The 21,876-nt window shown below is 41.3% G+C and overlaps 1 protein-coding gene and 1 pseudogene across 1 annotated transcript in view; one reads left to right on the top strand and one right to left on the bottom strand.

The window, feature by feature from the left end:
- Nucleotides 1–13,708, bottom strand: part of TMED10 (transmembrane p24 trafficking protein 10) — a 46,097-nt gene extending 32,389 nt beyond the window's left edge. Inside the window, exon 1 of the mRNA XM_043983466.1 lies at nucleotides 13,418–13,708. Coding sequence (XP_043839401.1) covers nucleotides 13,418–13,642 — 225 coding nt within the window. The 5' untranslated portion in view covers nucleotides 13,643–13,708. The remainder of the gene's footprint in view (nucleotides 1–13,417) is intronic.
- Nucleotides 13,709–20,551: 6,843 nt separating this feature from the next.
- On the top strand, nucleotides 20,552–21,350 carry LOC122738627 (annotated as a pseudogene).
- Nucleotides 21,351–21,876: the final 526 nt, after the last annotated feature.

Raw genomic sequence — 21,876 nt, 5'->3', positions numbered from 1 at the left:
GAATACGATGCTATGTGACAATAGTCTTTTTTATTTTGGGGTGGGGAGTTATCAGTCTGTGATGCTATGCAGTCTATACAAAGTAGTCTGTAATCTTTCATATATTCACTTACACACAGGTAGTCATTAGTCAATAATGTCAAATACTTCAGAGAGGTCAAGGAGAAGGAAGTCTTTTACAAGGTCAATGTAGTTGCCTTGGTCCCTGTGAACTCTAAGCCAGTAGTTCCAACAGATGGCAGAGTCGAAACCAAACTGCAAGGGGCTGAAGAAAAAGTGGGTGGTGAAAAGTAGGGCCAGTGGATCTACATAACCAAAGACCTCATCAAATCTGATGGCCTTTGATTAGTTCTCCTGTTTGACTTCTCAGGTCCTCCTGAATCCAGGGCTGGTGCTTTATTCACCTTACTACCCTCCCTTTGACTTCTCACCTGGTCTCCTTATTCTATTTACTTCTCTGGCTGCTTCTTCTGGCTATTTTGTCGGCTATTTTTCCTATTCTCTAAAAGTTAGCTATCCCTAGGGCTCCATTCTCTGAACTCTTCTCACACTCTCTCCCTTTCTGATCTTATTAATCTCCATAGCTTCAATAATCACTTATGAGTTAGTTGATGCCTTCCAAATCTATATGTCAGGACCCAATCTCTCATCTGAACTCCAGTTAGTCTTCCAGCTGAATATGGACATACTCAGCACCTCAAACTTAACCAATATTTCCCTTAAAGCTTACTCTTCCTGCAAACTCCCCTATTTCTACCTATCAGTGGTACCACTCTACCACCTTTCGTGCACTCTAACATCCAGTCCAATGAGCTTTCTTACTGTTCCTCACACCGGACACTCCATCTCCAGTAGGCTGCAAGCTCCTTGAGTGTAGAACGCTTTTGCTTTTTGTCTTTGCATTCTAGGTCCCTAGCATGCAGTGCTCATCTTCTTCTCTGTATCCCCATCCCCACTGCCACCACGCTAGTTTGGCCCGAATCATCTCTTGCCTAAATTATTACAACTGCCTCTTATTGATTTCCCTACCTCCAAAACTCTCCTTATTTCAATCTCTCCTATATATACTGTTACTAGATGAAGATAAGAACCATTTTTAACAAGTCACATCCTTTCCCTGCCTTGTCCAGATCTACTTTATTTGTTATTCTTAAGATAAGGCTTAAATACCACTTTTGATATAAAACCTTCTCTAATCCTCCTGTCAGTTACATCTGTCTTCTAAACCAATATAGTATTCTATACCTCTTTTGCACATTTCCACATTTTATGTGTACAACCAAAAAAAGTTTATACAGCTACCTCAAGGGGGAAAGAGGTGCTATAAAGGGAGAACACTGATGCATGGAGTGAATGGGGTGATGATGATGACAATACAGGAGAGTTCTTATTTTGCCTGTTTCTCTGAAAAGGAAAATTGGCTTTGGACTGTAAAGAATGGGGCGGGGGGGGGGGGGGAGTACAGACGGGAGGGGGGGTGTCTAATATAGAGTTGAAAGACAAGGTAAGTGGAAAGACCTAACTGACTTTGAGGCATACAAGCCACCTGGCCTAGATAACCTACAGAAAGAAATGATGGGTATGATTGCTGAACCACTCTGAATGATCCCTGAAACGCCGGAGAATAGAACTAGAGGCACCAGGACTAGAAAAGGGGAAAGTGTTCCAATTTTCAAAAAAAGGAAGAGAATGGAGTTTACCAACTATAAGACAGTGTGCTTGAGTTCAATGCCTGGCAAATTTTTAGAATGTATAAGTGATAACTACCAAGAGCCAGCATATGAACACATCATGTCACACTAACCTCATTTCCCTTTTGGTTAAAATACTAAACCAGTAGATCAAGGTAATGCAAATAACACTAGTTTATCTGGCTTTTTAGCTAGATATGGGTGGATGAGATAGAGTCTGAAGGATAGTACTGTTAGTTGAACACAGATCTGGTTGAACGGTCATTCAAAAAGAATAGTCACATACCCTAAAGAGTGGGATCTTTGGCCCTAAGCAATTTAATATTTTATCAATGACTTGTAAGATGGAAGAATCCTGACTAAGTGGCAAGATGTCTGAAAAAGATCTGGTAGGTTTTAGTGGACTGCAAGTTCAAAATGCATCAAGAGCAGAAGCCAAAAAGGTTAATCTGATCTTAAGCTGCACCACAAGCAGAGAATCCTAAATGAAGTGGGTAATACAGTCTCTCCGGTGCTTTCTGGCTATGCTCTAGCAAGAACAATGTCTAAAACCTATATCTGATTGCTTACCATCTGGGGGTGGGGGTGGGGAGAGGAGGGAGGGAAGGAAGGATAACATGTGGAACTCAAATAACTTCAAATAAAAATGTTTATTATTTAAAAAAAAGAAAAGAAAAGAACAATGTCCAATTTTGGAGGCCACACTGAAAGAAGTGCCCCAGTAAACTGAAGAATGGTCCAAAGAAAATGGCTGAGACAATGAAGGGCCTCAAGGCCATGCCATGAAGATCACTGGAAGAAGTGTGGCAGTACTCATGATAGTCGTCTCAAGGATTTGAAAGGCTGTCATGTGGAAGAGGGTTGTTGTGTCCTGTTTCACTTGGCCCAAGTTGAAATGGACAAAAGCTGCAGGGAGGCAGATTTAAGTTTAATCTAGGGAACAACAACCTAACAATCAGAGCCAGCAAAATCTAAATAGAGGCAGGAGTTCTCCCTCCTTAAAGACTTTCAAGCAAAAGCCAGATGATCCCTTGTCAAGTGTGCTACAGAGGGAAGGCACTTTGTTTTGAGAAGCTGTGATAGGGTAGAAATGGTGCTGTTTGTGAAAGACTTGGGCTTTATGTCCTGTCTCTGATACTTCGTAGTTCTGTGACCACAGGAAAGGCACTTAACCTTTCTGTATCTGTCTTCTCATCTGTAAAATGATGATAACCACATTTACAAGTGTTCCCCTCAAAGGATTACTGTGATAATGTGTATAATGTGTTTGGAAACCTTAAAAAGCTACATAAATGTCGGTTATGTGGGTTCCTTCATCTTTCTTCTCTGTAACCCCATGCATACAGGGCCTGGGTTTTGATTCCTGTTTTTAACTATCTACAGGATCCAATGACGGTCTTGTTTCTTAACACCCAGGATCAGAGGATTTTGAGCTGGAAGGGAATTTAGAGACCATTTGGTCCAACCACCTTATTTTATGGATAAGAAAACTGAAGTCCAGAGAAGATACAATGCCTTGCCTCCAAGGTCAAACCAGTAGTAAGTGGCGAAGCTATTATTTGAACTCAGATCCGCTGACTCCAGATCCAATACCCCTTCCATAATTCATTTATACTTCCATAGGGAAAGTCAAACATAGCACAGATAGGCCAAAAGTAATGGACGAGAACACTGAATGTTTTTTAACCCAGGAACATAAATCATCTTTGCACCACCAAGTGAAATACTACTAAAACTAGTATATGATCAAGAGCTGGGAGACACTCTATACAACAAACGTTCAAAACCAGAAATAGAATGTTTCCTGGCACTTGTAAGATAACAGCCAGAAGCAGTTCTCCCAGCTTTAATCAGCATTTGCTACAAGACCCAAACATAGACAATACGTCACTTCAGACCAGCTTAAAGAGAGCACCAAAGACCAGTTGCTGCCCAGACAATGCTGTTGCGGGGGTGAAGCCAGATCAAATGTTGTGTTGGCTTTTTTTCCCCACTCTGTTCCAAAGTTATTTACGGTAAAAATGTTCAGTATGACCCTTTCAGTCACAAGCAAACCCTTGTTCTTTCTTAACAACCGTTCCTTTGATTTGAACATGGTTACACTGAACAATGAGGTGGGGACCCAGGATAAAGCAGATGACATCAACCTCCTTCAGCCCAGAAGCTTATTTGAGAGCTCAAATTCTGGTCCTTGGTTAGCTGGCTGACTTCACAGAGGACTCCACTGTCAGAGCAGCCATGTGGTATGTGCACACACAGAGTCTGTATCCCGGGACTAACCACTAGTCAGCATTTCATATAAAAAGAACAGGCTTTAACAAACCAAGGACAATGTTTTAAATTTGTTCCACTTCCCTAGAAGCCATACTTGATCTCCAGGGGCCAACACAAAGAAATGAAGTGGCAAACTCAAACTGTAAAGCATCTCTTTTCTATCACAGCTAAAGAGAGAGAGGCCAATCCTGTCTGTTTTATCATTCTTTGAGTAAGACAATATTAAAAAGACACCCACTTTTTAAGGAAAGGGAAGCATGAGTGTTCATTTTAAAATTTAAATTTAGAAACTTGTTTGTAAAAAGGCAACCCCCCCCAAAACACTCTCGCCATTTAGTGCTTTAAGCCATTTAGTCCCCTAATAAACAGAAGCCCAACTACAGAATTCTGAAAGGACCATTGCCTCTTCTCTCCTTCCAGTCTCATCCATCCTCCAGTCAGTGTCAGTCAGTTGGTCAACAAGCATTTATTCCAGTATCTACTATATTCCAGGCATGTTAAGCCCTGGGTTTACCAAAAAAAGTCAAGGAAAAAAAACTACTCTTGGCCCTCAAGGATCTTACATCTTTATAGGGGAGACAACTCATAAAGAACCTGGTGAAGAGGGAGCATGTCAGCAAAGTCTACAAGCTGAAGTGAAATAAGGATTAGTCTGGAAAAAGCAAGAGAAACTCAAGAGGCAAAGGTGAAGGGGCAGACCATTCCAGGCATGGAGGACATAGAGCACAATAGCATGAGGAGATAGTGTTATGCTTTGAGGAATTATCCATATAACTAGATGGCAGAGTGTGTGGAAGGGAGTAAAGGATAAGAACACTGGAAAGGCAAGAAGGAGTCAAGTTACAAAAATCTTTAACCGCAAAATAGAGGAATTTTATTTGATACTGGAAGGAAAAGGGAGTCACTGGAATTCAGCGAAGGGGAGTGATACTAAATTGGAAACCCTTGAAGCAGAGAGACCAGTCAGAAGTCTATGGTAATTATTCAAGCAAGAGGCGATGAGGTCCTGAGTGACTGAATGAGGGTTTTTAAAGAATGAGGAAAACTAGCATATTTGCAGGAAGCAGGGAAGAAGCCAATAGGTATGGAGAGATCAGAGAGGGTGGAGATGACAATGGGGATGATTTACTGGAGAAGTCAGGAGGGGATGGGGACAAAGTTGCACACAGAGGGCTTGGCAATAAGGACCATCTCTTGATCAGAGACCAGAGAGAAAGGAGAGAGTGAGGGAATTTATCTGAATGACATAAGGAGGTAGAAAGAAGGGGGAACTCTGACCAAAAAGCCTCCATTTTTTTTTTTGGTGAAGTAGGAGGCAAAGTTCTCAATTCAAAGGGAAGGGAAGGAAGTGCTATGGAAAAGTGTGAAGGAAAAGAAAATGGTTAGTCTAGTCCCCGTGGTGAATGGAAAAGTTCAGTGATTTGCCTCACCATAGTCTTCTGAAACCTGTTAACATAAATCTGTAGTGAATGGAGTGAGCACGTTTTTGTGATTTCCTCCAGTTCCATTCAGAAGCACAGAAGTATAGGAACAAAGGGAAGAAGGCAGGAGTAATCCAGGGTTGGGTTTTGGCAAGGTAGTACTGCCAAGAGGAAAAAGGGGCAAGAGATTTCACAGTAGAGGACAGCGTAACAGAGTTGGTTTACCAAGGACCTGAGATAGGGAAGGGAGGAAACAGGACATGGGTGAAGGCCTGGGAATGAAAAGAAGTGGAGGGAATGTAGGCCACAGTGAGGAGGACAAAGGACAAAGTTAGGAGTCATAAATCATTGGTAAAGGTGGAAAGAAAACAAGATTTATGATCAAAAGAAGGAATTTCAGAATCACTGAACATTTAAGTAGAACAGCTGTGCACACCAGGAATATCAAGGGTGAAACCATCTCTGTGTATAGCAGAGGAATGGAGTAGTTCATGGCAAATGAGGAGTCTGAGGAACTGAGAAGTTAGGGAATTTCAGGGAGTATCAATAAGTGCATCAAAGTTCCCTAGAATAGGAGAGCAGGAGACAGGGAGGAAAATTTAGTATAAGTAAAGGATTCAGGGAAAATGTCAATAAAAATAAATGATTCCACTTCTGGATTGAAACATCAAGAATTGCTCTTTCTTCAAACATGCCTTTTCTTGACAATATCTTAGGGGAGACATATACTTGCCAGCTGTGTCAAGCTGAAATACTTTGGTTCCAAATTAAAAATGTTTGAAAACTGCAGTTAAGAAAATCATTTTGCAGCCTTTGGAGAAACTGATCCGTAAAAATCAATGTTTTCCCATATGCCACACCATTTCATTAAAACTTTCAGTTTGGCCTTATGGTGGAATATTAATAACCCAAGCCTGGGCTGCTTTTTTGTTTTGTTTTGTTTTGTTTTTTGCAGGGCAATGGAGGTTAAGTGACTTGCCCAGGGTCACACAGCTAGTAAGTGTCAAGTGTCTGAGGCTGGATTTGAACTCAGGGAGTCCTGAATCCAGGGCCAGTGCTTCATCTACTGCGCCACCTAGCTGCCCCCCTGAGCTGCTTTTGAAGTCATCTGTTTAGTTCTCCCACTTATAAGTCACTTGGGGATTATTTATTAGGCTCCTCCATGTAAACAACACAAGTGATAATTTCATTAGTAAATGGCATTGTTAATTAGCATTTATGGAAAATGACTATTTCTGGGTATTAGACCAATTAAATTATTAAAGAGGGAGTAATGAAATATATATAACTCACAAGGGATTTGGAATAGCATCAGTTTCAGATCCTTAGTGATAATATATCTATATATATATACAATCTGTAGAGTCTTTTAGAGATGATTTAGCGAAGCTTCACAAGTACAAACCACTTTAGTTCCTGTAGTCATTTGATTGACTCTAATATCTGGGCAAAATTTTGTGATGGCAAACACTTTTGGACAGGACCAAATTATTTCACTGAAGAGAAACACACAATAGAATAAGTTGTCTCTGGCAATGCAGGGCCACACGTGATCTGCACTTAAGAGTCTTAGAGAGCTGCATGGGTATCCTGAAATGTAAAGTGACTTGTCTAGGGTTATTGGACATCTCTGTCGTTCTCTCAGAGTTGGGACTTGAACCCAGTCTTCCTTTGAACTTAGGCCAGTGCTTGATCCAAGCACTTAAAAAAGTAAATTATCTCCAGATAATTTAATAAAAAAGTTATAATTCTCCCTCTATCAGATTGCTTTCTGTCTTGGAGAGGGGGGAAGGAAGGGAGAAAAATTTGGAACTAAAAATCTTATGAAGACAAACATTGAAAACTATTTTTACATGTAACTGGAAAATAATAAAATACTTTTATGATAAAAAAAAATCACACAGTTTTGGAAGAGTTATTGGAAATAAATATCTTACACTTAAAAAAAAAAAGGGGGGGCAGCTAGGTGGCACAGTGGATAGAGCACCAGCCCTGGATTCAGGAGTACCTGAGTTCAAATCCAACCTCAAATATTTAATATGTACTAGCTGTGTGACCCTGGGCAAGTCACTTAACCCCAACTGCCCTGCAAAAAATAAAAAAGAAAAGAAAAAGAAAAATTACAATTCTCTTTATTTTGGTTGGCAGTATAGTTCTTAATTTAGCACAATATAAATGAACAGAACTACCCCATAAATACAAATTTTTATGAGATATAAATCAAAAGAATTCAGTGTCCCCACAATATGTAGCAGGATGTGAGCTTCTTGTTTTTTTTTTTGGGGGGGGGGTTGAGGCAATTGGGGTTAAGTGACTTGCCCAAGGTCACACAGCTAGTAAGTATCAAGTGTCTGAGACTGGATTTGAACTCAGGTCCTCCTGACTCCAGGGCCGGTGCTCTATCCACAGCACCACCTAGTTGCCCCAGGATGTGAGCTTCTTGAAGGCAAGGGCTATCTCACTTTCAAATTTGTATTCAGGATCTAGCATAGTGCTTGGCATACAGTGGGCAGTTAATAAAGGCTTGGTGCGGGGCAGCTAGGTGGCGCAGTGGATAGAGCACCGGCCCTGGAGTCAGGAGTACCTGAGTTCAAATCCAGCCTCAGACACTTGACACTTACTAGCTGTGTGACCCTGGACAAGTCACTTAACCCCAATTGCCTCACTTAAAAAAAATAATAAAGGCTTGGTGCATTTATATAGGACTTAAAGTCTACAAAGCATTTCATGTACATTATTTCCTTTCATAACAAATTTTTTTTTTGGGGGGGGGGTGAGGCAATTGGGGTTAAGTGACTTGCCCAGGGTCACACAGCTAGTAAGTGTCAAGTGTCTGAGGCTGGATTTGAACTCAGGTCCTCCTGACTCCAGGGCCGGTGCTCTATCCACTGCGCCACCTAGCTGCCCCTCATAAATGTTTTAAAGCTGGACGTACAGGCCTGGATTGACAACCTGAGAGGAATATGAATGAATGAAAAAGTTCTGAGTCCCCACCCTCAAGTCCCTGAACTCCTTCCTCTCCTCCTCACTCTCCACCAATCAATTAGGTGCCAAATCTTGTCTTTCCACTTTCCACATCTCTTTAATCAGTCCCCTTCTCTCTACTCCCACTGCCGCCACACTAGGACAAGACTATCACTCCTGCTCCCTTTCTGTCATTCTCTGGTCCAGCCAAACTGGCCTTACTGCTCCAAACAAGGATCACTTTACCTGCAGTTTCCATGCCTTTCTATTGATTGTTCCTGAAGCCTGGAATGTAACCCCACCTCTCTGATTCTGAGAATCCCTCATTATTCAGAACTCTGCTCGAGAGACACCCTCTTCATAAAGCCTCTCCCTCTCCCCTCGATTCCTCTGAACTCACATACTTCTGTGAATCTTGTCTCCTCGAGCACAACAGAAGCTCCTTAAGCACAGGGGCTGGTTACCAAACTGCAACTTGTGTCTAATTAATACTCAATTCTCTTCTGTCCCAAAGGGTTTGTTTCTGGCCTTTGGCATGGGAAGCCACTCATTTGCTTGTTTTCTTGACTAACACCATTAAAGCCAACAGCAGATCCACTCTTGTTGCTTTCAGCTTATGCTGCTCAAACAACAGGCCTAAAAGAATGGGACCAAGAGTGGGGTATGGCAGAAAAAGAGCTAAGATGTAGGAGTGAGATCTGAGTTTGAATTCCAGCTCTGCTGCTAAATAACTCTATGAACAGACCCTGAGCAACTCGATTTGCTGCTGAGTCTGTTTCCTTGTATGCAAAATAAGGAGACTGATACCTTCAGTACTTACTTCATAGGGTGGTTGTGAGCCTAAAATGAAAAACAGAGGGGCAGCTAGATGCACAGTGGTGCACTCTGGATTCAGGAGGACTTGAGTTCAAATTCGGCCTCCAACACTTGACACTTACTAGCTGTGTGACCCTGGGCAAGCCACTTAACCCTCATTGCCCCACAAATGAATGAATGAATGAATGAATAGATGAATAGAAACACTTTGTAAACTTTACAGCTTATATCAGCACTTACTGAGTACCTATCATATGCAGCACAAGGCAATGGGCAAAAAGCTGACCTCAAAACTGGATGTGTGACCCTGAGCAAGTCATTTAATCCTTTGGCACTCCAAACCTCTAAGATCATAAGGTGCAGATCTGAAGTAAGAGTTTCCTCCTCCTCAGGGAGTTTTCTATACCAGTGAAATTAGGCCTAGACATGAAACTCTGTGTGCTGGACACCAGGTAGATAAAAAAGTGAGAGAGATGATCCCTGCCCTCAAGGTTACATTCTTCTAGAAGGATACAACACATATTGGGGAGTGATGGCAAAGCAAGGGATCTGTGGTCTAGGAAGCTGGGAAGATATGCAAGTTGAGCTTTAAGGAGATTGTCTCACCGTTTCCAGTAGCAGGGATATTAAGTTACTGTTCTCTTATCAAGAAATCAAAAATCTGGGGAGGTTTCAACCTCCAGGAGCAGAAGGGGAGATGGTAAGATGCCTACGATGGCTAGGCCCTTTTGTTCTGTTGGATGGGATGAAGAATGTCTGGTTGTGGCTAAAATGAGAGGGCTGAAGTAAGTACTGACTTACTTGACCTTCAATCCAGATAGCACCACTTAATAGACACACAATGTAGCCTACAAGAGAACATTCTAACCCAGACCTCAAAAAACTGGAGACTATAAGCTGGAAGCCTTGGAATCTCCAGAGCAAAGCTTTCTTTGCTCAGTACGACATTAGGATTCTGAATTCAGAAAGAGAAGACTTAGAATTCTCTGTGGTCAAAAGTATCCCTTACCTGCCATTTCCACAGAGATTTGCTTCAAATAGAATTCAGACTATCCATTCAGTTTTGAGCCAAGAGGAGAAAAATAACATTAAAATTTTTCTGTGAAAGAGTTGAGCACTCCTAATATATATCTTTTTTATTGGGGGGGGGGGAGAGTGGACCAATGAGGGTTAAGTGACTTGCCCAGGGTCACACAGCTAGTAAGTGTCAAGTGTCTGAGACCGGATTTAAACTCAGGTCCTCCTGAATCCAAGGCTGGTGCTCTATCCAATGCACCACCTAGCTGCCCTCCTAATAGTATCTTACTACTTAAAGAGTAAAGATCAGATATAGTCCTTGTCTATTAGTCTTCTTTGCCTAAGATGTATTGTTTAAGATACCTTTCTTTTTTTTCCCTTTTTTTCTTTTGGTGAGGCATTTGGGGTTAAGTGACTTGCCCAGGGTCACACAGCTAGTAAGTGTTAGGTGGCTGAGGCCGGATTTGAACTCGGGTTCTCCTGACTCCAGGGCCAGTGCTCTATCCATTGCACCATCTATCTGCCCCATATCTTTCTTTAAAAAAAAAAAAAAAACTATCCTTAGCACTTAGAACAGTGCCTAGCTCATAGTAGATGCTTAATAAATGTTTCCTATTGATGTATGCCACTGTAGAACTATTAACCTGTACCATGCCTTCTTTCTATTTCACAAAAATAACCTATATACACTGAGCTGGTGTGTAGGTCCTTTGACAAATTGCCATTTTACTATTCCCCAATGTATAAGTAAGAAATATTAGTTGCATTTAATGGAATACCTCAGTGGGTAGATGAGCTGGGCCCAGGATTCACTTATTCCCATCTTTGCTTAGCAGTAGACTCACTCCATATATAATTACATAATAGGTACATTCAGAGCACTGTTATTGTTTTAGTTAACTGTCTTGTACTCACAGAATCATGGAATCAGACACAAAAACCACCATCTCTGCCACTAAGAAGCTGTGTAACTTGAGGCAAGTCACTAACCTTCCTGAGCTTCAGTTTCATCATCTGTAAAGTGACTGATCCAGAGCAATGATGTCAAACTCAAATAGAAACAGGCCACAAATCCATATATAAGTATGTATGGATTGTATACTTAGTTTTAAAATTTACTATTGTCAGTGCTTTATTATGTGTTTATTTATTTTAAATTATTTCCCAATTACTAGTTAGCCTGATTTGGGCTACACTCACAAGTGTCCAAACCACATGTTCAGACAACTTTAGATGATGTTAAGGTTCCTTTCAGTTTTAAACTTCTGAGTCTATGAGATGCTGTATCCACAAACTTTCACTTTAAAGTCTGAAATCTGAATCCCAAAGGGTCATATCTGAGCCTCTAAAATTTCTCCCTAGTCATTTTCTTGGTCTACCTAGACAGGATAAAGTTTGTGAGGGGCCTGTAACTGAAGAAAAAGATCACCTGTAACAAAAAATAGAACAAAGAATAGTGAGTGGGTCTTTTATTTAAGCCTAATGATAAATTCAGATTAAAAAGTTTTAAACCAATTGTTGGGTACCCAAGACCTCAGATATAAATCCTGATCTTAGCCACAGAAACTTTGAAAAATTACGTAGTAAGATTTTGAAACAATTAAAAAGAATTGTCTTGGATAGAGCACCAGCCCTGGAGTCAGGAGATCCTGAATTCAAATCTGACCTCAGACACTTGACACTTAGTAGCTGTGTGACCCCTGTCAAGTCATTTAACCCCAACTGCCTCACAAAAAAAAGAAAGAAAGAAAGAAAGAGAAAAGAAAAGAATTGTCTTACCTAGGACTATTTACTTTGTTAACATGGAAGCTGCATTCTTTACAGAAAAAAAAATTATTAAATGTAAAAGCAAAGTAAGCTACTTGTAGTTCAAAAAATGCTATTGAGTGGGGATGATTCATTTTAATTACAGAGCCAAATGTGAAAAGAATTTTTTTTTTAGTGAGGCAATTGGGGTTAAGTGACTTGCCCAGGGTCACACAGCTAGTAAGTGTTAAGTGTCTGAGGCCGGATTTGAACTCAGGTGCTCTATCCACTGCCATCTAGCTGCCCCGGTGAAAAGAATTTTGATGATGATGAGGGAAATATACAGATGAATATGATCCCTGCTCTTGAAATCTAGTTAGGGTACTAAAACTAGTATAAAAGTAACTATAATACAGTACAGAGTATGCTAAACGAATAAGAGGTATAAATAAAGTGTTATAAAAGGGAAGGATTCCAGTTTGCTGACTTGAATCTTGTTGCTTAGGTGATTATTATAACATTTTGGATTTAGCCTCTCTCTACTGACATAAAATTGCATTATTCTTTAGGTGTAAAAAAGTTGTAAGAAGCTGGGATGTGTGATAGACACCCTCCCACCATTTTCATTCTATGCTTAGAACTTTTATCAAACTTGAAGCAATACAGACTGTGGGTTAGAGAAGATCTACTCAACAGCTTCAAAGGCTGAATAGACCTTACCATATGGTAGCTGACAGCCTGACACACAAGGTGGATAATAAAAGGGACAAGTTTAGAAGAGGAAGGCATACTCTAATCTCTGATACTGAGATGCAGAGATGTGAAAATCTCCTCAACCTTCTTCCAAAACACTAAGATAAAAAATTTAAATGTTTCTTTTCCTCGAGGCCTGGGGGTCCCCATGAATATAAAAACGAAAATCGCCACTACAGCTAAATCATACTCAAAGTTTTAAAGCTGGAATTTCTGAGATAATCTAGCTCCGCCCCCCCCCTTTTTTCAAGATGAGGAAACTGAGGCTGAGAGGAGAAATTATTTTCTCAAGGTCCCACAGGCAGCAAGTGACCCTATTGGGGATTTGAGCATCCAGCTGGGCGCCTCCTGTGCTTCCTGAGATGGGACTTCTCCGAATCCCAAAGGACGGCCACAGGAGACCAAACCCAGGTGACAATCTTAGAGCGGGGCCCTGGGCCCCAAAAAGGCGGGACCAGAGCCGGGCCTGCCCCGGTCTAGTTAGGAAGGGACATTCCTGCGATGCTCTCCCGCTCCTGCCTTTGGGGACGGAGTCCTGGGCGCCTCAGTTGCCCCGACCGGGAAGGGGAAGCGAGGAGAGGGGCTGCCCCGGTGACACGCCCCGGGTGATTCCCCACAGGCCGGGCCCTGACCACAGGCCTAGGCCTCGGTGCGCCCAACCCTTCTACTGCGGCCGGAGTCTGTGGCCGACCGCAGGCGCACCCTCGCGGGCTCGTGGCCCGTGGCCCCCCGCACCTTGAGGTGGGTCCGCAGGCCGCCGGCGCCCCCAGACTGGTCGGTGATCTCGTACTCGCCAGTCACCAGCAGGTCCTTGTGGATCTCCTCTCGAAGGCACTTGCGGGAGTTGACGGGCAGGTGGAAGGAGATGGTGAGGACCGAACTGGGGCCAAGCAAGAGCAGGAGCAGCAACACCAGCGGGCCGGGGCCGCGGGGAACACTAGGGTCAGACAACCGGGACATGGTGCTGGCGACCGCTTCAGCTCCCGGGGCCTCCACCGCGCCGGAACCGGGGTACCACGGGACCGGCCTCCGACACTACGACGCTGATGGCGCCATCTTGGAGGCTGGCAGGAAGCGGCTGGGGAAACCTGGAAAGAAATCTGGAGGAGGAAAAAAAGACCAATAACAGCGCGAAACAATATATTAAAGATGCTGAAGTAGGATAAATGTGAATTAGTCGCTTAAATTACTGTGTTCCTGGTGTTCTAGACCTTCTTTATCCACCATGATTAGTAAGGGCAACCCTGGAAGTAATTTCTCTTTTATTTCCGGAAACTTTTCCCAAGAGTCTTAGGGTCATCGATACCATGACAACCAAGCCCCAATGAGGAAAGGCCACAGAGCCGTACAGAGAGCCCGCCCCGCGCGCCGGGCTTGACTATGTGGCGGCTGTTGCTCACCCTGGCCTAGGCCTAGGGCTTTGGGACACGCTAGCCGTAGCCGGAAAGCGGCCTTTAGAAACCGCCTAGGAGCTCAGGGTGACAGCCAAAGGCCCGGGGCGGGGAGTCGGGCGTGGATGGGTGGTGCTAAGGTGGGAGGGGCAGCCTGAGGCTATCGAGCCCCTAAAAGCGCCTGGGAACAAGTTAGGGCCGGAAAGACTCCTCGGGGACCCAAAGAGCGGCTGGGTCTGCCTCTGAACCGGAGTCTGAACCCGGCTTCTCCCCAGCCTCTGGGGAGAGGAAGAGGCCGAAGGGCTGGGCTGGGCTGCTTGACCCCAGTGCGCCTGTTAGGACTAGAGGGAGCGTCTACCCAGCTGTGATTTCCTTTACACAGGGCCTGAAAGTGTGGAAGTGAAAGTCAGCTGTGGGGGGAGGTTGTGGATGACCGTGAGTGTGTGTGCGTGTGCGTGTTCTTTTGTGTGTGCTTGAGTTCTATTTGTGTGCCCAATGTACCGCGTTTGTGCGCTTGTGAATGTCCCAGGGACAGAATGTGTGTACTTGAACGTTCCGTCTCTAAGGTGTAGGTTGAAAGTCCCATCTCTAGGGTATATTAGTTGAAAATCCCATCTCTAAGGGGTGTGTGTGTCCCTCTCTGAAGTGTGTGTAGGTGAAAGTCAATTCTATAAGGTGTGTCTGTAGGTGGAGGTCGCAACTATAAGGGATGTGGGTAGGTGAAAGTCCCTCTCTGAAGTGTGTGTTAGGTGAAAGGTTCATCTATAAGCGGTATGTGTGTGTAGGTGAAAGTCCCATCTCTAAGATGTATTTGTGTATAGGTCCATCTGTAAGGTTGTGTGTGTGTGTAAGTGAAAGTCCCTTCTATTAGTGTGTTTATATATACATATGTGTTCGAAAGGTCTATCTACAGGGGCCATGTATGTATATAAAATTTAAGGGGGATTACTATTGAAATATAAATACCTGTTAGGTTTCAAGGCCATTCCAAGTAGTAGTATTGCTCCTGTAATAAAAGCTGATGTGTTTAAGATTTACAAAACACTTTATATGTTATCTCATTTGATTTTTCACAAAACCCTTTCATGTGGATTATATTATTTTCATTATCCTTATTGCATAGATGAAGAAACTGAGGCTCAGGGTGGATAAGTGGCTTGTCCAAGGGTCATATACCTAATCAGATAGGATTTGACCTGATACCTTTTTTATTTCAAGTACTGTACTATCTTCTGGGCTTTACTGTTTTTTTTGTTTGTTTGTTTGTGAAACTGCCTTTTGAAATCTAAGAATTCTTGGGAGATAGTCTAATCCTCATGGAGTTTAGGGACAGGATTCAACTCCTGGGCATCACATTTAAAAAAAAATAAAAAGCAGGGCAGCTAGGTGGCGCAGTGGATAGAGCACCGGCCCTGGAGTCAGGAGGACCTGAGTTCAAATGCGGCTTCAGACACTTAACACATACTTACTAGCTGTGTGACCCTGGGCAAGTCACTTAACCCCAATTGCCTCACTAAAAAAATAAATAAATATAAATAAAAAGCAATAAATACCTTTACACTCTTTTCTTGTTTTTAACTTAGCAAACATTAATGAACATTAATATTTCCATATACAAAGAACTGAAGAAGAGGATTGCATATGAAATTCAGCATCTCTATTACATCCATCTTTTCAAAATTAATAAATTACCCATGTTAGTTTCAAAGCTGTCCTGGTTCTCCCTCTGAATTCCCTCTCTTCTATGTTGCTGCTTTTTTTTCTTTTTTAAAAATACACTAACCGTTTTTTATTTCTTTTCTTCTGGGGGAACATTACTTCAATTCTCCCACCTGTCCCCCTCAATAAGAACAAACACTCTTGAAACAAACAAATATGGTAAACCTAAACAAATCCATATATTAGCCATGTCCAAAAATGTATCTCAGTCTACACCTTGAGTCCCTTATCTGTTTGTTGAGATGCTTTATCATTGGTTCTCTGGAGTCAGGGTTAGTCATCAAGTTGATGATATATATCAAATATGTTTTTCTTTACAATGTTGTTATTATATAAGTTCTAATTGCTTTTTTAAAATCAATTTTAAGTCTAGGTTTTTCTGAATCTATCCTTTTGTCATTTGTTATGGTACAATAAAATCCCATTACATTCCATAATTTGTTCAGCCATTCCCCAATTAGCAACAAAGACTTTGCTTCCAGTTCTTCATTAAAATGAAAAGGGTTGCCATAAACATTTTTTTACATGTAAGTCCTTTCATACTTTCTTTGATCTCTTTGGATTATAAGACTAGTATTGGTACATAGTTAACTCTTAGTAGGTGCTTTATAGTATCTCCAAGTCAAATAGTATACAATATAGTGACTTTAGGGGTATGTTTCAATTGCTTTCCAGGATGACTTGACCAGTTCATAGTTCTACTAACAATGCTTTGCTGTGTCTTTCTTCCCACATCCTATAGTTATTGTAATTTTACTTTTCCTTTGTTCATCGTATGGATATGAGGTAGAGCCTCAAAGTTAATTTTCATTTGTTATTAGTGACTTGGAGCATTTTTTAATATTGTTGATAGTTTAGGGTTTTTTTTTCTTTTTACAACTGCCTGTCGGGCCATTTATCCACTGGGGAATGGCTCTTCTAATATATTTGTAATCCTAAAACTCAGGTCTTTAGCAAAGAAACTTGCTGCAAAGATTTTTTCCCCAGTTAGCTGTTTCCTTTCTAATATGAACTGCGTTTATTTTGTTTGTTCAAAAACTGTTCAACTTTATGCAATCAAAATTTTTATATTACTTTTTACGACCTCTATCATTTCCTTGGTCATGAACTCATCTATCCATAGTTGTAAAGGGCACCTTTTTCTTTCTTCTTGTAATTTATGATATGACCTTTTATATCTAGGACATTTATTCATTTAGAGCTTATTGTGGGTGTATGATGTGACATGTTGATCTTAGCCTAATTTCTGGCACACGGCTTTCCAGTTTTCCCAACCAGACAGGGTTGCACGGGGAAATTGCATGTCAGCCAACCACTGAGAAGCCATGAACTCCTTCCTGCTACTGGTAGCCTTGTTTTAATGATACATCTTCATTTATATAAACATTAGCATTAAAAATAAAAATCTTGTGACATTATTACTTGAGTATTACAAAAAGAACACAGCACAATCTTATTTTACATTGCTTTGTATTGTAGTAATTTAATAATATGTGTATACATATACATGTTTTTGTCAACTTAATTTGATTTTTAGTTTTCAGTTCCCACATTACCTATTGTATGTCACTAGCAGAATACCTGGCATATAGTAGACAATAAATACTTGATTGATTGATTGGACAGTCTGGTTTGGTTGACTGGATATCTTTCTTTGATATTCACAGCACATCTTATATGACTTTTATCAGTGCCTTTTGCTCTACTAGAACATCAGTGAAAATGTTTATATCTAATGCCAAGACATATAACATCCACCATATATCCCCTCCTCAAGTCTACAAATAACTGTGCCTTGAAAAAATACCTATATATGCCTCTCTAGGTTTCATGTGAGGATAGATTTTCTGTTTTCTAGGTGTGAAAAATGAACTGTATGCCAACTCTGCATGTACTCTTGTGTACTTGATCAGTTCCATCTATACTATGTCTTAAAGATAAAATAGCAGGACCCTGCCCTATACACTAAGACCAGGAAGTACAAATCAACAGGATCAGAGTTCTTGTAGTGACATTGCTGGATGATATCACTAAAAAATACCTGATTTTAAAAATCATTAAGGATGACTTGAGAGGAGAGTTAAACAAAATGCAAAAAATGGGTAGAGCAAAAGAAAAATCTTTCCCTCCCCCAATGCCCCACCTACCCCCAATCACATACAACATAACTCAAACAACATCCTGAAACACATGGTTCATTTGTATGTTGGCTATTCATTACAAGCTGTACTCTTAACAAAGAGGCAGGAATAGGAAGCAGTGGAGAAGGAAGGAGAAAGAGGACCTCTCTCCACAAGCACATGAGAGCCGTTTTTTTTTTCCTTGCCAAAGGTCATCCTGGCACGTGGACCAGGGAAGTATTAATAACTTTTCTAAAGAGGTACTTCTCCAGGATTTGGTGTCTCATAGACCACAACCAATGCTGTCAACTCTCCAGATGGTCAACTTCTGCATTATGAACTGCAACTTCCAAAGAGAGCTCAAAGTGCATCTCAAATCAGAGTACCCAGTACTCCAGTTATGGGGAAGAGCATCATTAGACTCTGTGCTAGAGGTTAAATGCCATGTTTGTCCAAAGCAAAGCTATCAGGGGTAAAAGACCTAAAGATAACTATCAAAACCTTATCTTTAATTGAGTAAAGAAAAGGGAAAAGGACAGAACTGAAGAATACATAGAGACCAGGATCCTTGCTTACATGCTAGGTACTGAGGTAAGGAGGAAGGGGTGGAACTATAGAGGGAAGACATGCAAAATAGATATAAAACATGCTTCCTGCCCTTAAGGATTTTACAGTCATTTGGAGGAGAAACAAAATATACATACAAAACAATTAGACAACATTACAAGACAAGGCAGTGTGATGTGCTTAGGATTGACTGATTTGGGGTTAGAAAATGTGAGTCCTTGTTCCCCCCCCCCTCTGGCTTAATAGTGATGTAATAATTATAATGATGATAATAGCTAACATTTTCATGTGGCTTACTTTGTGTTAGGTACTGTGCTAAGCACTTTACAATCATCTCATTTGATAAAACAAACTTAGGAAGTAGGTGCTACTGTTATCCTCAATATACAGTTGAGGAAACTGAGGCTAACAAAGGTTAAGTGACTTGCATTGGGTCATGTACGTAGTGTGTGAAGCAGTATGATCTTGGCAAAGTCACTTCATCTCTGGACTTCAGTTTCTTCATCTGTAAAATTAGATGATCTCTAAGGTACCTTCTTGTCCTTTCTGTATAGGATCCTATGAATTATGTAGCTACTAAATAAACAATGATTTGTCCCTCTAAAAAAAAACCATTATGTGACACCCCAAGAGCCAAAGAAGTATTTAGGAAGATATTATGAGTCTGCAATAGTCAAAATTAGGGTTTACTCCATTTTTGGTACCAGCTCATATATATAATGTTATGAGTAGGACTTTTAAAATTAAGAATCAATTTTGAGAAGGTGGCATGATTTACTTTGCCCACTGCCACTGATTAATGAATGTTTATTGAATCAGAGTGATGTAGGAGAAAATATCTGGAGTCAAAAGAATAATGTTGGACTCCTAGCACTTTCATTTTCTGTGTGACTAAAGACAAGTACCTTCACTACTCTAGGCCTCAGTATTTTCATCTGTGAAATGAGGGAGTTGAATTACATAATCTCCATGGTTTCTTTGAATTTTAATATCCTGTGGTTTAGTATGTAAAAATGCTAATTTTGTGGTATGATCTCTAAATTCTTTAGAAGTTTAAAGAAGATAGATAGCAGTGTAGGCTGGAGTAGTTGGGGTGGACTTACCATCCTCTCTCCTTATGCTTGTTGTCATCTACCAACCTCATTTCTTCATTGACCTTAGAACCTGATGCATAGTCTTCCTTTCCATCCTATATCTTATCATCTTCAGGGTCTTCAATATTCATGGTTGAAAACACCCTAATGACACAATGCTCAATTCCACCCTACTTCAGCCATACACCAGCTTGGATTTCACCATCTTGAAGAACTACCATTTCCAAGATCCTAAACTTCAAAATTCTTCTGTTGGACTATCATATACTTTTGCTACTCTACTCACACTAGACCTCTTCTTCATACTCATCTGATAACCTCTAGGTCTTGGACTCTTTCTTGTTTTTTCCTACTCTGTCTTCCCCACTCTATCTTCCAATGCCTCCATACCTATATTTCCCTCCTTGATCCAATTTTGTTGTTGTTGTTGTTATTCATTCAATTCAGTCATGTCTGATTCTTTGTGATCTCATTTGAGGTTTTCTTGGCAAAGATACTGAAGTGGTTTGTCATTTCCTTGTCCAACTCATTTTACAGATGAAGAAACTGAGGCAAACAAGGTTAAGTGATTTGCCCAGGATTGCACAAACTATTAAGTGTCTGGGTCTGAATTTGAACACAGGAAGATAAGACTTCCTGATTCCAGGCATGGCATTCTATCCATGGGGCCAACTTTGACTCTATTTCCTGCTACTTTAATGACATATGATCCAATACCCTAGATTATTTTGCTTCCCAAATCTGTAGGCATTCTAATTCTGCTAATCCTCCTTCCTGGACATCTAGACCAGGGCTTCTTCAACTTTTTCCACTTGAAACCCCTTTTTGCCCAAGACATTTTTACTTGACCCCAGATATGTAGGTATATAAAATAGGCATGTAAATCAAACACTTACTGTCAAATTTTTTGCAACCTCCACATTAAGTTATACGACCCCATATGGGATCAAGACCCACCGTTTAAGAAGCGAACACCAAATGACAGACGACACCAGTGCTGCAGGAGGAGCTGGAGGCCCTGGGGCCCCGGGGTTGGAGGCTGAGGATAAGGAGTGGGTTCCTGTCACCAAGCTGAGCCACCTCATCAAGGACACGAAGATCAAGTCTTTGGAGGAGATCTATCTTTTCTCCCTTCCTATTAAGGAATCTGAGATCATAGATTTCTTCCTGGGGTCTTCATTGAGGGATGAGGTTCTGAAGATCATGCCTGTTCAGAAACAAACTAGAACTGGACAACGTACCAGGTTCAAGGCTTTTGTGGCCATTGGTGAATACAGTGGCCATGTTGGCTTGGGTATTGAGTGCTCCAAGAAAGTAGCCACAGCTATTCGTGGTGCTATGATTCTGGCCAAGCTGTCCATCGTTCCTGTGAGACGTGGCTACTTGGGGGAATAAGATTGGCAGACCTCACACAGTGCCCTGCAAGGTCACTGGGCGCTGTGGATCTGTTTTGGTGCTCCTGATCCCTGCCCCTCGAGGTACTGGCATTGTCTCAGCTCCTGTACCTAAGAAGCTCCTGATGATGTCTGGAATTGATGACTGCTACACTTCTGCAAGGGGCTGTACTGCTATTCTGAACAACTTTGCTAAAGCTACCTTTGATGCCATCTCCAAAACATACAGCTACCTAACCCCAGACCTGTGGAAGGAGACTGTGTTTACTAAGTCCTCCTATCAGGAATTCACCGACAATCTTGTGAAGACTCATACTTGGGTGTCTGTTCAGAGGACCCAGGCAGCTGCTGTGGCAACCACATGTTTTATTTATAAACACTGAATAAACTGAACTATGCCTGCTAAAGGAAGGAAGGAAGGAAGGAAGAAAGAAAGAAAGAAAGAAAGAAAGAAAGAAAGAAAGAAAGAAAGAAAGAAAGAAAGAAAGAAAGAAAGAAAGAAAGAAAGAAAGAAAGAGAAAGAAAGAAAGAAAGAAAGAAAGAAAGAAAGAAAGAAAGAAAGAAAGAAAGAAAGAAAGAAAGAAAGAAAGAAAGAAAGAAAGAAAGAAAGAAAACCTTTTTTTCTGCTAGGTATCAACCATTGAAAAAGGAAGGCAAGCAAATCCATAAAAAGAAGAGCATTCCAGCTGGGGGGGGGGGGGCCGGCAGGGAGGGGCCAGAAATATATGGTAGGGAGTAAAGTGTAAGAAGACTGGAAAGGAAAGAGATCATAAAAAAGGGAAAAGGGCACACATGTACAAAAATATTTATAGCTGCTCTTTTTGTGGTGGCAAGGAATGTCCATCAATTGGAGAATGGCTGAACAAGTTGTGAAATATGAATGTAATGGAATACTATTGTGCTGTAAGA

Source organism: Dromiciops gliroides, chromosome 2 (genome assembly GCF_019393635.1).
Source record: "Dromiciops gliroides isolate mDroGli1 chromosome 2, mDroGli1.pri, whole genome shotgun sequence".
NCBI lineage: Eukaryota > Metazoa > Chordata > Mammalia > Microbiotheria > Microbiotheriidae > Dromiciops > Dromiciops gliroides.
Note: the sequence above shows the minus strand (reverse complement) of the source record. Positions and strands in the feature narration are given on the sequence as shown.